This window comes from Calliphora vicina, chromosome 2 (genome assembly GCF_958450345.1).
Source record: "Calliphora vicina chromosome 2, idCalVici1.1, whole genome shotgun sequence".
Taxonomy (NCBI): Eukaryota; Metazoa; Arthropoda; class Insecta; order Diptera; family Calliphoridae; genus Calliphora; species Calliphora vicina.
The window spans coordinates 64,109,207-64,129,692 of NC_088781.1; the positions used below are offsets into that span (position 1 = coordinate 64,109,207).

General features: G+C 31.8%; 1 protein-coding gene across 1 annotated transcript in view; it reads right to left on the reverse strand.

Annotated features, from left to right (window-relative positions):
- Positions 1-4,194: 4,194 nt before the first annotated feature.
- salr (spalt-related) overlaps positions 4,195-20,486 on the reverse strand; it is a 70,234-nt gene continuing 53,942 nt past the window's right edge. Inside the window, exons 3-7 of the mRNA XM_065502012.1 lie at positions 17,851-18,155; positions 7,542-7,893; positions 7,173-7,462; positions 6,708-6,887; positions 4,195-4,693 (exon numbers count right to left, since the gene is read on the reverse strand). Coding sequence (XP_065358084.1) covers positions 4,280-4,693; positions 6,708-6,887; positions 7,173-7,462; positions 7,542-7,893; positions 17,851-18,155 — 1,541 coding nt within the window. The 3' untranslated portion in view covers positions 4,195-4,279. The remainder of the gene's footprint in view (positions 4,694-6,707; positions 6,888-7,172; positions 7,463-7,541; positions 7,894-17,850; positions 18,156-20,486) is intronic.

The following is a 20,486-nucleotide window of genomic DNA, read 5'->3' on the forward strand; positions in this document are numbered from 1 at the left end:
AGAGACAATTGACCCCCTGCCTAGGACATGCCCGTGTTAAAATGACTAGTCACGTGGCTATCGAAGTAACTAGCTCCCACCCTAAAGGATGGGTAAAATCACTAGTTCGGTACTGTCTCCTCGAACTGCTGGGTAAGGTCGTATTTTTATCACAACAACTACTGATGCTGCTGCTGCTACTTTAGTTGCTATTGTTGCAACTTGTGATAGTGCTACATTATGATGTTGCTGCTGTATATTTAAGATGATAAATGTTTGGCTTGTGGTATGTTCATAAATTTTACAATTGAGTGTGCATGTGTTTGCAGCATTTACAAAATTATAAAACTTATATATTTCTTTTTTTTTAAAGTGCAGTTAAAATATTTGAAATTGTTTAATTTTTTTCATCTTCAAAACTCCCCAAAATAAAACACTTTAATAGGAAGTTTAATTCCATTTCATCTTTTCTTGTATATTAATATACACAAATTTATGTTATTTTAAAATTGAATTTAGTATTTGTTTGAGGAGGAAGTCTAAAGTGGGTGTGATTGAATGTGATAAGTGGTTTAATTAAAACACATGTTTATTCCATTGATTTACAACTTACCCTTCCTTCTAAGTATAACTGCGAGGTCTGCGGCCTCGATTTTTATTTCTTTGGAACGTGCCAATTTTTTTTTTAGTTAATATAATAAATTTTAATCATTTCCATGGGGGGATAATAAGTAATGTTCGCTTTTTTGGTAGTTTTTTAAAGAAAAATTTGACAAGGCTTTTAATTTTAAATATTAAATGAGTCATTTAGTGAAGATTGATAATTATACCCTTCACCACGAGTGTTAGGGGTATGTATAGGTAGTTTGTCAATAAAAAAATACGACTCCTTAAGTAGCTTGAAGAATGTTTGGATATATCCCGGGTACTAAGTACTGTATATAGTTAACCCTCTAACCCGCAAGAGTGCCTCAAGGCATGCATTACAAAATATTAATTATTTCAAAAAGTTATTATAATTTTTTAGTTACAGATTTGTTAACATTTCCCTCGGAGGTCGATATGCATTCCGACTTTCAGTTTTTGTTCTGTCAGCTGTTTTGTGAGTGATGTCATAATAAGTGTGTTCGCGTACTTTCCAGTAAAAATTATCCAGTAACTTTAATTTAGAGCTTTGTTTTGTTTACATTTGCAACAATATGTTTTAAATATATTTTTTATGTTGATATTTTTTACTGGACAAAAAATGTCCAGTAAAAAATATCATGTTTTCTATCTACGAACTGTCACTTTTAACACTCTTTTTAAAAGTAAACGAACGGAATCCCGTAACTTCCAGTGATAATTTATACGAATTATTACAAATTAGTCTATGAATTTGTAAATGTTAAACAATTAACATAAAATGTATTGAAAACGCAAAAATTAAGTGTGCCTCAGGGCACCACCATAGTGGGGAGGGAGGGTATTATGCGTTTGTGCAGATGTTTGTAACGCCCAAAAATATTAGTCTAACACCCACCATAAAGTATACCGATCGACTTAGAATCACTTTCTGAGTCGATTAAACGATGTCCGTCCGTGGTTGGCTGGCTGGTAAGCTGTCCATGTAAACCTTGTGCGCAGAGTACAGGTCGCAATTTTGAAGATATTTCGATCAAATTTGGTATATATTATTTTTTCGGCCCAAGGACTAAGCTTATTGAAACTGGCTGAAATCGGTCCATTATTTCACCTAGCCCCCATACAAATGTCCTTCCGAAATTGGACATTATCGGTCATAAATGTATATCAACAAATTGCGCTCCAAATAAGTTTTATATATACAAAATTCATGTCACAATTTTGTTATGATCGGTCCATAATTAGTCATAGCTCCCATATAGACCCGCTTCCGAAAATCACTTTAACGTGCATAAATCGCTTAAAAATGTTGCTATACTCACAAAATTCAACATAGTAAACATTCATATAGACATAAATCACACGACCTAATTTCATGGTGATCGGTCCATAATTGGTCCTAGCCCCCATATAAGGACCACTTCCAAAAATCACTCAAAAATATAAATTATTGAAATTTTAAACGAAAAATGTTTTTGCTCTTTTACCTAGTGTAGGGTATTATATGGTCGGGCTTGAACGACCATACTATCTTTCTATCTAATGATAGAAATGGCAGATAGAGACCGCAAACGGTTTAAATTATCCGCCTTCACTCATGATCAGTTGGTACTAAACAAGAAGATCCACAGCCAGGAAGTTAAAAAAGATGGTGCAAACTATGCAAAAAGTCGCAAACACAGTGTTTTTTTCAAAATGCGATTTCATTTACGCTGCTCAAATGTCAAAAATTATTTTTATGAATATCACGTAAAAAGTAAAACACATTTTCCAACTTTTTTTTTATTAGTTTGTCAATAAAATCGTATTATTACACTGTACAAAACCAAACAAATTACAAGGTCAGACCAATAAATTTTGATAGAGGAGACAAAAAAAAGACACGTGTATCGGCGTCTTGAAAGTTTACATCAGAATTTCTTTTGAGGGGTGGTTAAATTTTCCCAACTCTGGCACATTATTATTGTTAATCGGCATAAGAAACCATGTGATCCTTACGTTTGAGGTATAAAATATGTTCAGCAAATTTATGTATAATGTTACGGAGAACATTTTTGTAGAATATGTTAACCTTCTGAATTCTCAAGGTATGAGTCTTTTTGTCCTTCTTTTAAAAAAGAGCAAAAAACACCATTAAAAACAGGGATTTAAGGAGTTAAAATGCTCCTCAAAAATATTAGCCGTGAAATTTTACTATAATTCCATGAATACACAAAACGGAAAATTGAACCAGAAAGTCAGAAATAAGACATAACAAAATAGACACATAAAATATCCCAAAAAATTTAGCATGAAAAAAAAATAGTTCAAATTTAACTAAAAATTACTAATATCTCTACTATTTTACCTAGGCAATTCCACTTCATTACCATACAATGTCCAGCATATTTCAGCTATCACATACGATATCCATGGCGCTAAGGTAATGCTCTGTATTTGGTAGGAGAAAAAGGGTCCTATTTGTTATGAGTGCTGAAGTCTGGCCAGACCATATCATGGAACCTGTACCGAACGCAACTGATTCGTCTGAATCGAGCATTTGCCGAAAAACGCACAGAATATGCGGACGGACATTAAAACGTAATATTCCATCATGACAACGCTCTGCCACATTATGCAATCAATACCTGTTGAAAAGTATTTAGAAAGAAGTGGTTGCGAAGTTTTACCTCACCCACCTTAAAATTCATACCTTGCCCCGTCCGAATACAATTTGTTTCGATCGAGGCATAACGCTCTCCCCCGGGATGCGCTTCACTTCAGAACAGAGTATCCAAAATGGATTTGATTCGTTCTTGGCCTCAAAAGATGAGCAGTTCTTTAGGCGCGGACCCATATGTTGCCAGATTTAAGTCATCCAATATATAACCTTTACTCACCTTCTTTATAAATACCCTTTCATTTACTAAATCTTTACACACATTTTATTTCAAATAATTATATTTCTTTATTTTTATTTATTTTATTTTTTTTTTAATTTTTGTTTTATATGCAACTACCACAGTTTACTATGTATTTATATCATTGTATCGTAATAATATTCATATTTTTGTTTGTTTTGTTTTAAATTATAATAATTTAGGGGCCATGTAATATTTAAATTTTATATAATATTTATAACTACATCAGTTTATAATATATATATAAGTATTTATTATTATAGAAATCAAAGGGATCCTTATTCTTTATAATTCTTAAAGGATCTTTTACAAACTACTTGAACTTTTTACAGCTTAAAAGCTACAAAATTTAAAATAAATAAGTATAACTTAATCACTTAGGAAAGAACAAAAAATAAAAGAATGCAAAATTTAAATGCCTTAAGAATGCAGACACTTTTTTGAATTAATTTTATTTATCATTTGTTGTGGTTTGAAATAAATATTTTTATTATTTTTATTTAGACAATATTTAAGCCTATTTAATATAATTTTTTTTTTAAATTTATGCTTTAAGATATGTACTCCTTAAAAACCATGATTTTCAATCATTTTTAATTATTTATATAGATTTCTTTTATCATTACTGTTACGTTACTGGTATATCTGTCTCATTTTTTTAAATTTATTTATAGATCGTTTTAAATTTGATTCGTTACTACTTATTTATTTATGTATAATTAGTTTTATTTTTAATTTATGTAATTGTTTTATTTATATATTTAGTTGTTGCTAAACTAATCTTGATTACTACACTCTGCATTATGATCTACAAGATGATTAATATCATTTTGATTGTTTTCAGTTTTAATTTTTATCATTGGATTCCAGGCCGATGAGATCGTTGGAGAATCTTCTTTGTCTGCTGACATGTGTGTGTTGTGATGTTTGGGCGATGGATGTGTTGGGTTCTTTGGTTCTTCTTCGTCACGCTCCAAACTCAGAGGCGTTTTCGCATTCGTTTGTCGTTCTAACGATGATGATGTGGATGATTGATTTAGCAGTGGGTTAAAGTTGTAGGGAGGCTGTAGAAATGGTGGAAATCCCATGGGTAAACCTGGAGGGTATTTGGGAGGTCCAGCAGAGCCATTGGCTAAGTGTTGAGGCGTTATGTGGGGAGGAAATGGCGGTGTAGAATTCAAATCGCCAGGCTGTAGAAGAAAATAAATTAAATAGAGTTTTGTCTGAAAAAAGTGTTCTCAACAAGCAACTACTAAAATCTCATACAATTTACAGTGCGTATTTTATAAATTTTTGTTTGCTTATGCATTCATATGTCCAAATAAACATGTTGTTGATTTCAATTATTTCAAAACTATTCAAACTTCTCGTTGCAGTAATTTTACACAATGTAAAATATTGGTAATCAAACCATTGATTGTTTTGAATTATAATTAATTAGTACATTTACAAATTCTCCAGTAAAAAAACTGAATTGCCTAAGAGAGGAATGATATGAAATTAATAGACTAGTTGGCATTGATGGGCACCCAAATATAAATTTATCAACTATATATTCTGGGCTATCAAGTTGTATTACTTATCATTCTCTCGGATCTGTAATCAATATAATCTCGGAGTCTAAGACAAAAAATAAATTTTACTACTTTGTGGAGTAAAACTCTATAATATAGAGAAAAAACTATTTTCTAAACAGTTTCAATTCAATTATTTATCACATATTGAACAGGTTTCATTTATTTCATAATTGAAATATAGTTTTTTCTGTGTATACAGGAATATTGGAACACATAAAGACAAAGCCATTCTCTTCCTAATTGCATATGGAAAATGGAACACTACCTCAACGTTCCGTCTACCCTTAAAAAAATATAATTTTTATGTATGCCAAATTCCTGTCTTCTGCGTACTGAGGCCAAATGCAACTGATCATTCCATCGGCATTTGTGTCGTCCTTTTATGGATTTCATCCCATCCATTGGTTCTACCTCGGATGACTTACGAGCTGGGGTATCATTTTCAATTCGACATACGTGTTCAAGTTGTTGGATCTTAATGTAATTTACCACATTTACGTCGGCATAGAGTTTGTAAAGTTGGGTGAATCATTCTAATTCTCTTGATTACTGCTAGCGCTGACTAACCAGAATTTTTCATTGCCCACATTAAAACACCATCATGTATTACAGCACCGTCCAGTATTATTGATTTGTAATGTTCCACGAAAATTCTGGACTAATTGTAAAGATGAAGAATGGCCACATTTGTCGCACTCAATTCGAACTGTTGCCGAAAAGATACTCGGCTATGATCGCTTTCGGAGAAATCATCGTACGACCAGGAAGGTGGTGACGCCACTGCAGAAAAAAGGCGACATAACAAACTACAAACTTGATGTTGTAAAATATAATGTTGTGAAGAACAAGTTGTAAAAGGGACATGTCATCGAAAAGGTCAAGAATTATTGTAATCTAATCTTTGTCAGACACCACCATAGTGGGGAGGGTATAATGCGTTTGTGCAAATGTTTGTAAAAATTATTGGTCTAATACTCACCTTAAAGTATACCGATCGACTTAGAATCACTTTCCGAGTCGATAAAACGATGTCCGTCCGACCGTCTGGCTGTCCATTTAAACTTTGTGCGTAAAGTACAGGCCGCAATTTTGAAGATATTTTAATCAAATTCGGTACATATAATTTTTTCGGCCCAAGGACCAAGCCTATTGAAACTAGCTGAAATCGGTCCATTATTTAACCTAGCCCCCATACATATGTCCTCCCGAAGTTGGACTTTATCGGTCATACATGTTTAATTTATATATGTATCTCCACAAATTTCGTTCCAAATAAGTTTTATATATACGAAACTCATGTCACCAAAATTTGTTATGATCGGTCCACAATTAGTCATAGACCCTCTTCAGCAAATCAGTTTAACGTGCATAAATCTCATAAAAATTATGGTATACACACAAAATTCACCATAAATAACTCTCACAAAGACATAAATTACAAGACTTAATTTCATGGTAATCGATCCATAATTAGTCATAGCTCAAATATAAGGCCGACTTCCGAAAATCACTCACGAATATAAATTATTGATATTTTAAAAGAAAAATGTTTTTGCTCATTTCCTTACTATAGGGTATTATATGGTCGGGCTTGACTGACCATACTTTCTTATTTGTTTTAACTTACCTTTGGTGGCAAGCCATTAAAAAATGGCGGTAGATATGGAAAGAATATATCCGGTCGTCTGGGTAAAAAATCCGATTCTGAAGCTAAACTTCCGCCAGGTCTATGCATAGGCAATTCCAAAGACATTCGTCGGCCCCTACGAGATGTCGGATTCGACCACATATGAGTGCCCATATGAACCTAAAAGTAAATAACACAAACACCAAAACGTAAAGCACCTTTTCCCATCCTTTCATCAAAAAAATATATTTGCTTGTAGCAATGCAATTTTATCGTCAATAGCAACAAAAGTAAATTTTGAGAACAAGATTTTGTAAAAATTACTGAAGTGGTTACTAAACGAATGATTTAATTTCTATGTTTGGACGGTTATTTAAGGAAATCATTCGTTTAGTAACCAATTCAGTTGTCGCAATAAAACATTCCCTTTACCCTATCAGTTGCTGGAAAATCTTTGAAAATTACCTTTAAATTTCCTTTGGTAGTGAAAGCTTTCTGGCACACATTACACTGAAACGGTTTATCACCCGTGTGCGTGCGCATGTGTATCTGCAGCGCAGAACTGGAGCTGAAATTACGCCGGCATATGTGACAGAAATGTTTATTATTAACAGGAGGATCTAGGCTGGATGTGGGTGGGCCCACTGACATCAGAGCCTGTTGAAAATCGAGTGGAGTGGCTGGAAAACGATGAGCTTCTATGTGGGAGGGCATCGTGGGATGGGAGTTCGAAAATTGATGAGGAATTGTTGTTACTATAATGTTTGCAAAAGTCGTTTTTGGGAAGAAATTTAAAAAAACCAAACAGCTTAAGCCTACAAAGAAGAAACTTACGCATTTGCATTTTCATAAGAGAATGCTCTGAATTATCCGCATGAGGATGATTTAGCGCAGAAGCGTGTGGTGCATAGACAGAAGGCGGTGTAGAGGAATTTCGAAATACATCATCCTCATCGTCCATGTCGTCGATCATGTGAGGAGATTTGGGTGCTGTATCTTCGCCGTCCATAAAGGGTTCGGATTTGATGTGATTTTTAAGAGGTTCCAAATCTTGCATTTTATTCTGCAGCTCTCGAGCATCTTCATTGCTATGACTGCTTCTGCGCTCAAAGGGGGTTTTGCGGGAATTTTGATCTTCCTCGGAGGGTGTTTGGAATTTATGGAATAAATTGGGATTCAATGAAAGCTGTAAATTAGAAAAATATAAAAAATAATACACAATTTAACAGTATTTATACATGTGTATGTATAGTAATTTACATCTGTTTCAATTTACAACACTCTTTTCCTTATAAGTAGAAACATTTTTTTTTGTTGTGTTTTTGGTCTAACATTTCCAATTAAATGTGGCGTTAATATTTTAGATGCGCTAGACAAACTTTTAATAATTTTATTTTCACAAAGTCTTTTATTTACTAGCAACAACTACTAAAACAACTGCCTCTGACTGCGGAATAAAAACATAATTTCATTTTTAATGTCAGTGGAAATTTGAATAGAATAAAATAAAACAACTATGAATAACATGTTTATAATTCATCTGTCGCTGCTTCTGTCTGTCCTTCCTACTCTTCTGTCTTTATTTTCATATCTTTTACCCCTAATGATGGGCCAGCCAACCCATTGCTATTGTAGTCTCGTAATGTAGTGTAATGTAAGGACTCATTAGCGTGACAAATATTTGCATTTTGTAGCATCATCTAAATGCATTTTTTGAGTTGTCAACTTTTCGTTTCGTATTTTATATTAATATTTAATCTTTTTTTCATTTTTTTTTCTCATCATCATTATTATAATTATTGTATTGTAGTCAGTGTTATTGTTAGGGCTAAAATAATTTTTGTATATTTTAAATTGTGGTAACAATTAGTTTTAATGTACAGTGTAATAATACAGGGTATTTAAATTGAAATTTGTTTGCAAATAATGTTTTGAAAAACGTTGAAATATAAACTTTTTTTTTTGCAATTAAAAAATTTTAAAATGTACATTATTAGCCCCGAAAAACTTGGTAAATTTTATGGTGTTTCCCAAAATATTATGGGTCTAGTGCGCCTTCACCAATCCAAGGCAGCATCTACTGTATTACTCCTCCACCTCGCAGAAAATGGATGGAGTCAGAGGCAGGTAAGATGTAGCTGCTCTATAGCTATATGGCGCACGACCAGGTTGATCCACCACCAAACAACGTAATAACAAATATGATGCGTGCTGCAAACCAAGCCTGAACTCCAGTGATTATTGGAACTGATGCAAATGCTCATCATAAATCTGTGAGTACATACTAGTTAGACTTCATATTAGCCTTTAATCTGGTAATTGTCAATAGAGGTTCAGACTCTAATATCGTGATAGCTAATAGACAGGACGTGGATATTACGCTTGCTAGTGCATGTCATTCAGAACCAGAGTATGAAAACAAACAAAACATTTCGCAAACGTTTGCAAAATGTACAAAACAAATCAAAAATTTTAAATAGTATTGTACATGAGCAAAAACAAAACAAAAACTTTTCAAGTGACAAAGTGAGAAAATGAAACGATTGGCTTTTCACACATCTGCTTTATTTAATTTACCGTTACAATCGTACATTTGAGTACAAAACAGATAGAGAAACGTATTTTTTATTGTTTTGTACTGTGTTCTCTATTATATAGAGTAAATCAATTACCAAACGTTTGTTAAACGTTTTTTATCAGAATGTTTCAATATTGCTCTTACTCTTTTCTAGCTGCGTACTAATGTACAGTTTGCGCTCATGAGCAAAAACAATACAAAACAAAATGGCACACGCATTCTCATTGTTTATGTTTGGTTTTTGTTTTACTCACTGAAAAGAACTAAACAAAACGATAGCAAACGTTTCGATTTGTTTATTTCCGTACTCTGTTCACAACTCATTAGGAACTAGAAGGTTCCAGAGGATTATTCTTTTTCAGACCTATCTGAGATTTTCAATAGAATTAAAATCTTATAAGGGAACACCATACAATCGGACAAACCCGTCGATTACAATTGACAAGGATATACCTTCGATTCACCGGGCCTTGTTGGCATATTACCTGCTGATATATAGATCTGGTTACTCCTTGGCTGATAGTTATTTATCATGTCTGTATTATATGGTCGTATATATACACCTAAACAGACTCGTGTTTGTGAAACAAGGACCATTATCTTCTTCTCAACATGCCTACATGAAAGGGAACTATAGGATGCGACTATAGGATCAGCCCTACAAGATCTCGGTCTGGACCAATCAATTGTTAGGTTAATCATGAACTTTTTGAACTATACGATCATTCGTTCTTAGAAAGGAACGGCCACGAGTGGTATGCTTCAAGGAGACGTCTTATCACAACTTCTGTGGAATCTGGCCATAAATTGTTTGCTCAAGAAGTTGGATCTCAGTGACGTAGCTGTTTACAATTTTAAACTGGATCCCTGTGGATCTAATGGCAAAAAAATGGCATTCATTACGGGATTAACGCTTAGTGCGATTGGTGAATGGAAATATGGATCATACGGTCAAGCCAGTATAATCGGAAATATATTGCACTCCCAGGCTCTATCTATCGAGAAACTTTGGTTTAATTCCATACAACATGGAAGAGGAAAAAACTTTCTGCGCCAATGACCAGCAATATCACGGATTCGGCACATATGAATATAGGATCACATGGTTTCTTACGACGATCAACAATAAGAATGTGCCAGAGTTGGGAAACTTTAACCCCCCTCAAATGAAATTCAGATGTAAACTTTCAAAACGCCGATACACGTGTCTTTTTTTTTTGTCTCCTCTATCAAAATTTATTGGTCGGACCTCGTAATTTTTTTTGGTGTTGTATAGTGTAATTAGGGTTTCACAAAAATGGTTTCCAAAAACAATAAATTGTAAGATTCGGCACATCTGAATATAGCACTCTAACTCATTTTATTTAAACTAACTGGACTATAGAAGTAATGTAACATTTTGAAAACAATTATACTTTGAAAAATAGCAGTAATGTATCATACCCATTTTCCCATTAACACCCTGTATCATTTCCATTGAAAAAAAACTTATTTCATACATATTCCTACTTAAATTTTATAATTTAGTTCATTTTTTCTACATTTCTTTTTTTTTTCGTTCATAAAGCATAACATAATTTATGTGCATGTGGCACATACACTTACATTTTTAATAATATGCTAAATTTTGTGTAAATTTACAGCCAACATAATTCCAATTTAATGACCAGTAACTAGTGGAAATATAAAACAGCAACACTAAATGTATTTGATTTGACTTTTTTTGCTCGCTTCTTTAGTATTCCATACTAATTGTATGATTTGAATATTTTAAGTTTTTCTGTGTTTTTTTTTTTTAATTTCACAGATACCAACAAATATTTGTACGAATATGTAGATAATACAGATAGATTATTAACAGGTCTTTCTTAAATGCTAGACGCCAAATAAAACAGCAGAAAAAAATCTTTGGAATAACTCCAAGTGTGTTGTAGCAGAGATCATAAAATAAACATTGTCATTAGTCAAAGATGACAATGTGTGTAGACACATCTTGAAGACATGCAGACAGTGTTCATACTGTAGCATGAAGATGATGACGATGAGGATCATAATAATGATGATGCTGATGTTCCATGGATTGATAGTTGTATGCTGTTGGTTGGGAGTGAAACATTGTAGACGATAATATGACAAATATTCATAATAGTCAGCAAACAAATTTGCATTAATTAATTAAAACACCCAGAGAAATGTATTTAATAGCTTGAGGCAGGAGGTTTTGGCTATATGTAGGGTATGACTAGAGGAATGTAAAGCAAAACAGGTGACTTTACTTTTAAGAACTTAGTTGCAGAAATTAACGTAGAGTAGATACTCGTAGATATAGATTATTTACGATTAGCCCTTATTTTTCTCCAACTCTGAAAAACTTGACGAATAACAAATTTTCCTCGAAATCCGACAAATTCTAATCGGTCCCCGAGCCATAATAGGTAGAACCGGTAAAACTTCCATTGTTAATTCTCATTTTGCATTTATTAGAATCGAAACTCCGATGTCAGAAAATATTTATATTTCAAGTTTAAACATCCAGGTATAGTGTAACATAACGACGAGATAAAATTGTCAAAACCTAAGTCCGTTATCAAAATCCTAACTCTTTCAGCAACAAAATAAATATAAGTTAATGTGTTGGCCCAAAACTCGAAACTTTAAATAAAATGTACAACCTGTAAACTTTATTCGAGTTTGATAAATTGTTCAGCATTTGGTTTTTAAATGACGGAGAACAATTTTAGTCCTTGTGATCATCGACAATAAGGTCTACCCTACTGCAGGCGCGGATCCAGGTCAACCATTTGGGGGGGTGGGGGTTAATTAAAATTTGTTCTACATTTTTCTATTTATTCCATTTTTTATATGAAAACTTTTCGGTTTTGGGGTTGGGAAATTTCCTATTTCACCCTCTCGGGATCCGCGCCTGCCCTACTGACACATACTACACGTATGCTTATAACTTCATATTCTTACATCATTTAATGATAAATGTCATGGATTAATTAATATGTTATTAGTTATTGCTTTAACTACAAATATTTATTTTTTATTTCTGTTTCTCACATACTCGTAACAATTCAAATACATAAATACAACAAATATACTATTTTAAGCTAGAAAATATGGTTTGTTACTCATTAGCCATCATCGTCGAAATACTTAGTAAATGTGAGAATTAAGTTAAGACCATACTGTCTTTCTAGCCATATAAGGGCTGCCTACTCCACAAGTTAACGATGAAAAAAATCTTCTCGTAATATAAAGACGTAACCACAAAATATGTGGCATTGAGTTACGCGTAATCGTAGTACATAGATACGAATACTAACTTACGTTCGAACGTACAAATATGGTTCTTACAATAACAAATTATGATGAGATTATTAATTACGTTTGTTGTTGCAACATACGCACACACTCCCATACTAATGACATATGAAAAGATTCATTTGTCTTTTACACAAACTCATACAAATATTTAGGATGTAACAATGTATAGTAGTGGAGTAGCTGCCAAATTTGGTAGGATTATTATTTGTATTAAGTGGCATCATTAAGCACAAGTCTTTTTAGCTTTTTTCGCCTTTTTTGCTATCTACAACAGTATTGGTCAAAATATATTGCACAAAATTCTCTTTATAACTTATTTCCTATTTCAAAAGAAGTAAAGATTTTATAAACAAGAAATCCACTCTAAAATAAAAAATACATCCTCAGTATTATTAACAGCGAAATTAAATTTCACTATCTCGATGTTCCAAATCCCGAATAACATTCTATTTACTATTTCCCATAAGATTTCTATAGGGTTAATGTCGGATTACTGAGCTGTTCCTTACTGTGTTGCCTTACTGTTATTGTCAGGTTGAAATATCCATTTCCATCCAGGTTGAATTTACCACTTCTCCCACAATATATTTTTATACACCTGTTTTCCATAATACCGTCAATTATGCATAAAGGTCTTAAGCTTTACTAAAGATTAACTCATTCAGTACAGTATTTGGGATCTAGTCTGCTATTGACAGGCCATCGAAGTCTCTTCATTACATTAGACTCTACAAAATTAAATTTAGATTCATTGGATAATAAAACGGTATTCCATTGTGCAACAGTCCAGTTCAAGTGCTCTCGAGCAAATTTAATCACAACTCTATACCTGTATCCTTGCTAAATAGTTCATTTAGCTGACCGTAGAATTTGACATACAAAATGTTTCGCAAATATCTTTTTGCCTCATACCTCCTTGATACTCTTTTTATTATTTACTAGCTGACCGTCCGGCATCGCTCGGTAGCTATTTACTATTGTTAGTTTTTCAAGTTCTCCAAAAAACGTCCGAGTTTTACCAGGAACTTTTGATTTTTTTTGTTTAAAAATCGAATAAAAAAAATCAGCCAAATCGCTCCAGCCCACAGTGGGACACAATCGAAACTTTTTGGAATCTGACCCATTTTTTATCAAAATTTTAAATTTGGGCTAAATATTCTAAAATCCCAAAGCAGGGATCAAACCAGGAAAGCAGCTTTGGAAACCTCGATATGTTCCCTATTTATGCCCATAGTATATTCCTAGCCCCGAAAGAAATGTGGACCGCATATGCCATTTTTGGGATATTCGCTCCAATTTTTAGGAATTGCGGGGGAATCCTTTTGACAAGTTTTTTTTGTTAAAAAAATTTCGATGAGTTTTGTTAAAAAATAAAGATTTTAATACATATTTATTGAGTTTCTAAAACTAAAATTTGTATAAAAATTTTAATAGGATTGCAAATGTTAGGAACAATTTGATCCATATTTATTCCGAAATAATTTTTCTTGTTTAGATAAGTTAATTTTTGGTCTTACAAAAAAAATTTCATGTCAATATCTCAATTAGATTTCAAAATATGCCACTTTAAAACTCCGTTCTTGTTTTACTTTTTAAGTACAAACCTAATTATAATTTTGTGTTTTTTAGTTTTTGTTTTAAAAAACAAAACAAATTAGTTTTTCCTATAGAAATATTTTAGAAGCAATATTTTTGCCAATGTGTTTTGAACGACACTGTATCTGATGTGTGTTCATTTTCTCGCTACATCTATTAATTACTGCGAATTTTAGTTAACCATAGTTGAGATGGCAAAGCTGTGTTGTGGTTTTTAACAGGAATTTTTCTTGGATTTCTTAAAGGAATTTGTTCATTAGTTTTAACTTGATGTGGCAGCTTGAGTGGGAGGTAAAAATTACGCAATTTAATAATGGTTTAATCGGAATACGAGTAGGTATTAGAATGTTCTTATTATTTTTTGGCTGCACTTAAAATGCTGAAAATATTTATATATATTTATTAGGGTATATTTAATCGAGCAAATAATTAAGCGGGGTTTAGATTTAATTGGTTAATAACACTATGTAACAAATGAAGACTTTTAGAAAAACACAAGATCGTGACAGTATAGGTTCGACTCTACTACCAAAGGGTAGTAAAACCCTAACTCAGTTTGTCCATTTTGCTAACCGATTTTTTTTATAAGCCCCCAAAGTTTCTGAAAATCAGTGGGGCCTCTAAAAAAGGTGTCATCAGTTTTTGGTTAACAGCTAATTCAGACTTTGTGATACGGCTTAACTTTATATGGCAATAATATAGCTAAGAGTCCGCCAAATAAATTTTGTTAAAATTAGTTTCCAAAAAATAGCTTTTTCGTGCACTTTTGTTGAAAAAATATAGGAAGATAAACTTTTTTTTTACTTTTTTTAGAATAACTTCCAGGGACTCCAAATTTTTCAATAACAATATTTTGCAAAGTTGTAGCTACGAATAACTCTTGTGAACATATCTATGCAATCCGAACATATATAGGCATTCTAAATAGCTGTCAAAAATCACTTTGTAGCTTCCAAATTTTAGTTTTTTACTAAACTAATCAAGCAAGACCGGCTTGATGCAAGATATGAAAAAACATCAAAATTTTTGAAAGTGGGCAAGGTTTGTGAAGCTTCTGAAGAGTAAATATATGCTTTTTATATAAGTTTTTGATATCGGTTGAAACCTTATGAGGTTTGACATTTTAGTGAAATGAATTAATTTTGTGTGTTTTTCGGTCTTCATTTACCTTAAAAACTAACTATATTATAAAATGGTGATTTTCCATCAAGGAAATAAAAACTTTGAATTAATGTAAAATTTGAACAGTTACAGACATCACAATAAAATTTGGAAGTAATATAGATCTAAATGTTCTTAAGTCAATGGCATCACTAATGTTGCCATTCTTTGTTTTCAAACATTGAAATTCCTAAAACGGGGAAAATGTGTTCCAAAAACTGAGTTTTTTTTTAGAAAATAGCCCACTTTGACGTTATTTACAGTATGATAATAAAAACGTTTTGTATGTATATAAACAATATATAGGGCTATACAAATATGACGAGCTTTTGAGGATCGGTGCTTTGCGTTTTTGAATTTTTTACTCAAACCTAAAACTTTGTTTCAAAATTGGCCAAGTTTGGATAGGGCTGGGTGTACAGTGTCCGCTTGAGTTAGTCAAATTTTACTGTATACGTTTTTGCTTTAAGTTCTCTTTCCAGATCATTACAAAATGCATATAGTCACGAAGAAAATTAGTTTTTTATAAAAGAAAAAATATGGGGACTTTTTTGGGAAAAAACTAAAAAAACACACGCATACAAAGTTGAAATATATAAAAAGAAGATTCAATTTTGGATGCGTGTAACTTTTTATAGGGACGAAATAATTATTATCAGGTTTATTTTATATTTTTAAAATTTTATCGCAAATATACGTCGTATATAAAAAACAAATTTCTACCTTTCGTAGGCCCATCATATATAAAATACAAAAAAAAAATCGAGCAAAATTTTAAAAAAAAATAAACTTAAATATCTCTTAAACTAAAAGAGATACCTACAGATAAAAGCATATTTTTGTAGACCTTCTCAAGGACTATCTATATTTTAAATTTCAGCTCATTCGGATCATAAATGGCTTTTTGGCGTTTTTTTTAAATGTGTGACATTGAGGGTCACTCACTGATCCCCATTCCGAACACCTCAGCCGAGTAAATAATACAGCACAACATAGCAGTGTGGACTTGATCATACTATTTTAACAAAAAATCTTTGTTTTAGCGTAAAAAAATAGTAACAACGAAAATTGTTAAGGTATAAAGTGATCTTTATGTGCTATTTAGAGTGACTAGACACGTTCAGAATTTATTGATATGTTCTCAAGAGTTGTTCAACTTTACCGTAGCTACAACTTTGCTAAATATTGTTAGTGAAAAATTAGGAGACCCTGGAAGTTATTCTAAAAAAAGTAAAAAAAAAATTTTCTTCCTATATTTTTTAAACAAAAGTGCACGAAAAAGCTATTTTTTGGAAAAAAAATTGTAACAAAATTTATTTGGCGGAATCTTAGCTATATTATTGCCATATAAAGTTAAGCCGTATCACAAAGACTGAATCAGTTGTTAACCAAAAACTGATGACACCTTTTTTAGAGGCCCAACTGATTTTCAGAAAATTTGGGGCCCATAAAAAAAATCGGTCACCAAAATGGACAAACTGAGTATAGGGTTTTACTACCCTTTGGTAGTAGAGTCGAACCTATATAGTCACGATCGTGTGTTTTTTTTTTCACTGTTGCACTGTGTAATCGGTTAATTTTAAATTATTCGATTGGAGTTTTTTGGTTTTTTTCAGATTTTGAATACTTTTAATTATGCTCTGATGAAATGCTTGTTTCAGTAATGTCCTACAAATACATGTAAATTAAATATGTCAGTTGTTCTATCGACACAAATTAATCGGTTTATTTGTTATTTGAAAATCGTCAATTTTGAATTATTCGAACACTTAATCGATTGAATACCCAAATATTTACACATTGGGTGGAAACAAAATTATGTCCAAATGTATTACAATATTAATTTTTAAGATTATAATTTATAAAGCTTTAAAATTAGAAAAAAGGGACCAATTCTGTGGCGGCACCTTTTGTCTAGAAATATAGCTATGGAAATTATATGATATAATATAATAAGGTTTGTTTGGAAATACAGAAATACTCTCTGCTGATAAGGTTTGTGTGGTGTTGAAAATGAGCAATATTGGTAAATGATTTCAACAAGCCCCCATACAAATGTCCCCCGGAATACTGTTTGAGCAGTCATAATTATGATGATTATGCAGCAATCCTGATCAAATTTTGCACAAATTATTTCTAAGTCCTCTGAAATTATTCTATAAAGTATGGCGAAAATCGGGCAATATTAGTCCCAAGTCCCCATACAAGGCCCCCATCAAAAAATGACTTGAACATTCTTATAATAATATTGTTATGAAATTGGACATAAATAAGTTTTATATGAACTTAAATTTTTCTATCAACTTTTGTGATAATCGATCCATAATTGACCCATATAACCGCTAAATCAGAGAAATATTTTATTGTCACATATTGATGGTGGGCAACACTGTTACTTGTTTTAGTTACTTTCACAACTTATAATCCAAAACTCCAATGGGATCTAAATTAAATAATGCGAATTCAAATTACACTTACCTTATTATTGAAGGGCATTGGTGACGCCGCTGTCTCAGCTGTTGTATCACAATTTTTATCAAAATTCTCAATTGCCATTGAATCGGTAGCACTGCCATCATTAGCATTCGCGGCTGACGTAATCGCTAACGATGAGTTTGTGGCTAGTGATATTGATGATGACGATGATAATGATGTTGGGACCGCAGCCGTATTATCAGCAGCAGCATCTTTGGTGTGATCATTTTGAAAATGTGTTTCCAATGCCGAGGGACTCGGAAATAATTTAAAGCACAGTTGGCAGATATGGGCCTGAGGTGGTAAACCTTTAACAGAAAACAAACAAAAGAAACCAAAAGCGTTTAAGAGTCATTATATGAAATGACTAAAGAATTAAAAAAAATATCGTTTTAATTACTTAATGTCTTTAAGAAAATCGTACTGCTGGGTTATTGAACATAAATTTTGTATTAAATAAAATGTTGTGACATAATGACGCCTAGAGTGAGAAAAAAAAATACACACATAACAAAAAATTGTATAAAGAAATCAAGTCAAAGCAATGATCTATGTGTACGCTAAATAATACCATTTTTTGTATGTTTTTTATTTAAAACAATAAAAAAATCGCGTAACTCATATAGAGTGTATACGATTTTTTAGAATGAAAAGATACTTGGGTATAGTGTGTGACATTCGTTTAGGGGAGCTAATTACAAAAGAGATCAATTTAATATACGACTATTTTTTTGAAATTAAAAAAAATATTTCAACAATACTTTGAGTAATCGGCTGAAATGTTAACTTAGGGCCTGACCTAACAATTTCCAAATTTGTGTATGAGAACACACAACTAAGTGATTTTCATACAAACATTTCAAAAATATGTTTAGGTAGTGTTTCTGAAAAAGGCCCATTCGAATTGAATACAATGCAAATTAGTATTTATGTCAGCCTATCTTTAACAATTTTATATTATGGATCCATTAAATCTAAAAAATGTTATACAATACTTTGTGCCACTAAACAATTGTTTTTAACTGTTGGATATTGACGTGTATTTTAAGATTTTTGTGCTGGTATAAATAAATTTTATTTGAATTGAAGATTCGAAATCGTAAATATGTATAGAAGAAATTCTTTGTTGTTTGGGTCCAATTGAATTATGTCGTACATTGTTATTTAAGTTTGTCGTTTTTTTCTGTTTCTGCTACTTTGGGTCAAAGGTGACAGACGGAAAAACTTTGTCATTTTCGAACAACAACAAAAAACCAGAGCAGACTGCTGCTACTGTAAATGCTTTTTGTGTGTATGTTTGTTTGGCTGTAGTATATTGAGGCAGGCAATGTCATGATTATAGTGAAGAAATTACGCTTTAAATAACATGTAGTGACAGTGATGGAAATTTATGCCGGAATAAATTTCGTTTATTCACACATGCTTTATATCTTTTGTGATATTTTTTGGTTTGTTTTGTTTTAATTTTAAGAATGATAAAAGTACAGTAATGAACCAGAGGCATAAGAAAGTTTAAAATTAGATTTAGTAATTGAATTAAAATAAATTTTTAAACAAAAGAGTATTCAAATCAATATCAAAATTCTTAAAATCATAACTTAATATTCGATTTTATATTTTTACGTCAAATAAATCCATAGCTACATGTAGGTATAAGAGTTTTTGATTTCGTGTCATGACGTTACCCTATTGTCTAGTATGGCAAATAATTTTGATAATTTAAAAACTCCATTTTCAATACTTTTAAAATTTTATTGAAACAATTTTACAATCTCTTTGGGATTTATTGAGAATATATGAGAAAATGAAAATATAAAAACTTGTTTCAATACCTCCCATAGTTCTTCCGTACCTTCGATTTAAATTTTGCGGATTTCGGCAAAACAATATTTTGTCGAATAATTGGGTTTAATTTTATACTGTTATGAATTTTAAATAAAACCTATTCTGAATGTTATAGGTCATATAATTTTACATATACTCCGAGTTTTACTAAAATCGGACAATGTTAACATTTCGATTGATTCATCAATATATCCGCTATAGTCTGACTTAGTTTGCTATTCAAATCGCGAAAATCAGCTCGCAAATATTTTTCACAGAATATTGTTTTTAATATCAAGGGACTATATTCAAAATCATCTATCTTAAAAAACACAACTTTTCAGGAAAGCCAAAAAACTGTTTATTTCGCGTATTACTTGAGTTATAAAAATTCGGTATTCTACAATATTTTTTAAAATTGGGGACTTTATGATTGATAGAGGGTTTTTCTTCTCAAAATATTAAATGCGTATGTATGAAAATGATGAAAGCTTCATGGTAATTAAATTCAGAATCGGCATTCGCTATTTTGATAAATGATTGAAAAATGTAAAATTCATGTTCAATATGCAAAAATTAGTAAGAAAATATGAATTGCAAGAAGAAATTATTCCAAAAAAATATTTGAAAATTAATTATTTGGAAAGATAGAGAGAGGGTTTTGTATTCGGAAAAAATTAATTGTATAAGATAGAGATATAACAAAAATGCAAATAAAACAGCAAAAAATAAGTTTTTTATGAAATTCACACCATAGATGAGGGCTGTTTTACTGAACATTTTATCATCAAAAAGTGATTTTCGTGAAAATCAAA